Below are 2,145 nucleotides of genomic sequence, written 5' to 3'. Positions count from 1 at the left end.
AAAAGACTGCAGTGAGCTATGATCACACCACACTGCACTCCAGTCTAGGTGACACAGACAGACTCTCTTTCCCTTAAAAAAAAAAAAAAAAAAAAGTATCCTCAATTCACATAGAGCAACCAGAGGCCACAATAAACTAATTACATATTTTACATCTTGATAAAAAATGAATTTCATCAACATGGAGAGCATTCAAAATAAAGAGGCATCTAAAAAAACGGAAAAGATTGCTGTTTTAAGAATCCCTCCCTATGGTCAAGTATTAAATGTTTAATACATGATCACGAGTTTTTGAGCTTTCCAAATGCCAGTTTCCAATAACCTTTAACAACACAACCCGCATATTTACTTTTCTTGTGAACAAAGGCATATCGTTCTGAGTGGCAGCCGTGGCACAGTGACAACTGTGTTCAAAAATACCTAACAGCTAGTAGTTCCAGTGCGATAACGTCAGAGAATACTCCAATATTTAACTCCTGTTTAAATTTCTAAATAAAATATTACCAGGTTATTTAATACTCGATTTGAGTTTACTGGGGTCTCTCCTAGAAGGGCCTTCCAATTCCAATTGGAATCCTTTTTTTTAACCATATGATAAGTAGAAAACCATAAATTCGGTTAAGCACCTACCCATCCCACCCAGGAAAAACTTCGACTTCGTAGCGAGGGCACAATAACCTCAACTTTTAGCCAACTGCAACCTAAGCTCCCCAACATCCTAGCTCTCTGGGGCTCACTGCAGAGAACATATAGAATGCAGCACAAAGGAGAACGCGTTTCTTTCCCCCGTGAGCAGGAGGTCGCCTCGGGTGATCGCAGAGGTGCTAGAGGTTCGGGGCTTCTGTAGGTGCCAGTTAGGGACAGGAGCACAGCCTAGGGGGGAGAAAGTGGTCCCCCCGCCTCCGAGGCCTCCGCCTGGCCAGGAGGACAGACGGGACGGAAAACTTCCCCGACGCCTCTGCGTCACCCCGGGCCCACCGCGCAAGGCCCAGGCCGCGTGACGCAAGAGCTCGTCCAAACCCGCCGGACGTTTGGCATCCCAGGAGCTCCACACTGGAGCCGGGCGCTCAAAGGCGGCCAGTGACGGCATGGACCCAACTCCCTGTTCTTTCCCACCCGTGGTCAGGGAGACATCGGGAGAGATCGCCGCAGAGAAAGGAACTCTGAGAATAGTTCCTTTCCCGCTCAGCTCCCGGTCAGCCCCTGTTCCCACACACTCTCAGGCCCATGGACCCATTCCTCCCCGCCCCCACAGCCGGTGCCCAGGAGTCCGGTTCGCACGCCAGATTAAATCGCGCGAGGAGCGGCGCCCAGGGCACGCTGGGAATTGTAGTTCAGTAGCCAAACCACGCACCCTGGAAACGCAAACGTGTAGAGCAGAGAAAGAACTACAACTCCCACCGTGCCCAAGCATGGGAGACTTGCCAGCCTGGCCGGCAACCGGGATGCCGGCGGCGGGGATACCCCTTACCTGCTGTCGCCGCCGTCGCTGCAGCTGCTCCTGAGCCGCCGCCGCCAGCACTGCCACCGCGGTGGGGAGTGTTCCGCTTCTTGTTCTTCGGCATCGTGGGACGCCCGGTGCCGCCTAGAGTCGGAGCTTAGCGAGGATCAGCCGATGGAGCTGCACTTTTTACTCGTGCGTCTGTGCGGCGGGCGGCTGAGGGGCGAGTCTTCGGCTAACAACAGAGGCGAGAAACGGCGGGGGTAAGAGTGGGCGGTGGCGGCAGCAGAAATCCCCGTGAAGAGCTGTGATCGGAAACGATACATGTTTCTCTCTAGCGCGGGAGCTAAGGCGGGGCAGGCGAGGCCTCGACGCCTTAAGTAGCAAGACCGCCGCCTGACGTCACCATGTGGGCGGGACTTGAGCGCTCCTCAGCCAATCCCTGCACACCTCCCCGCTAGACTCGTCCTTCGGGCGGGGCGCGGATCCTGCCTACAAATCCCATGCGGCCGGTCTTCCGTCCGCGCCCATGGAGCCTGTCTTCGTGGCCTCACTGAATTCTGGGAAACGTAGTCAGGCTGGGGCCGGGGCCTCCTTCCAGCCCTCTCTTCCCTACGGGCTTTTCTGCCCACTTCCTTTTCTCCTGGTGACCCCACCCCTGCCTCCGCTCGGCCCCCGCCTTGGAACTGGGTGAGGTAGGCACC

The 2,145-nt window shown here is 55.1% G+C and overlaps 1 protein-coding gene across 4 annotated transcripts in view; it reads right to left on the bottom strand.

The window, feature by feature from the left end:
- The window catches only part of IFRD1 (interferon-related developmental regulator 1), a 55,615-nt gene that overhangs the window by 25,240 nt on the left and 28,230 nt on the right, over positions 1 to 2,145 (bottom strand). The window contains exon 1 of one of the 4 annotated variants that reach the window (XM_011999209.1): positions 1,472 to 1,826. The exons of the other annotated variants lie outside the window; for them this stretch is intronic. Within the exon in view, the coding sequence (XP_011854599.1) occupies positions 1,472 to 1,565 (94 nt within the window). The 5' untranslated portion in view covers positions 1,566 to 1,826. Of the gene's footprint in view, positions 1 to 1,471; positions 1,827 to 2,145 lie in introns of those variants that run through there. 4 annotated transcript variants of the gene reach the window in all.

Source organism: Mandrillus leucophaeus, unplaced genomic scaffold (assembly GCF_000951045.1).
Source record: "Mandrillus leucophaeus isolate KB7577 unplaced genomic scaffold, Mleu.le_1.0 Scaffold588, whole genome shotgun sequence".
Lineage (NCBI taxonomy): Eukaryota > Metazoa > Chordata > Mammalia > Primates > Cercopithecidae > Mandrillus > Mandrillus leucophaeus.
Note: the sequence above shows the minus strand (reverse complement) of the source record. Positions and strands in the feature narration are given on the sequence as shown.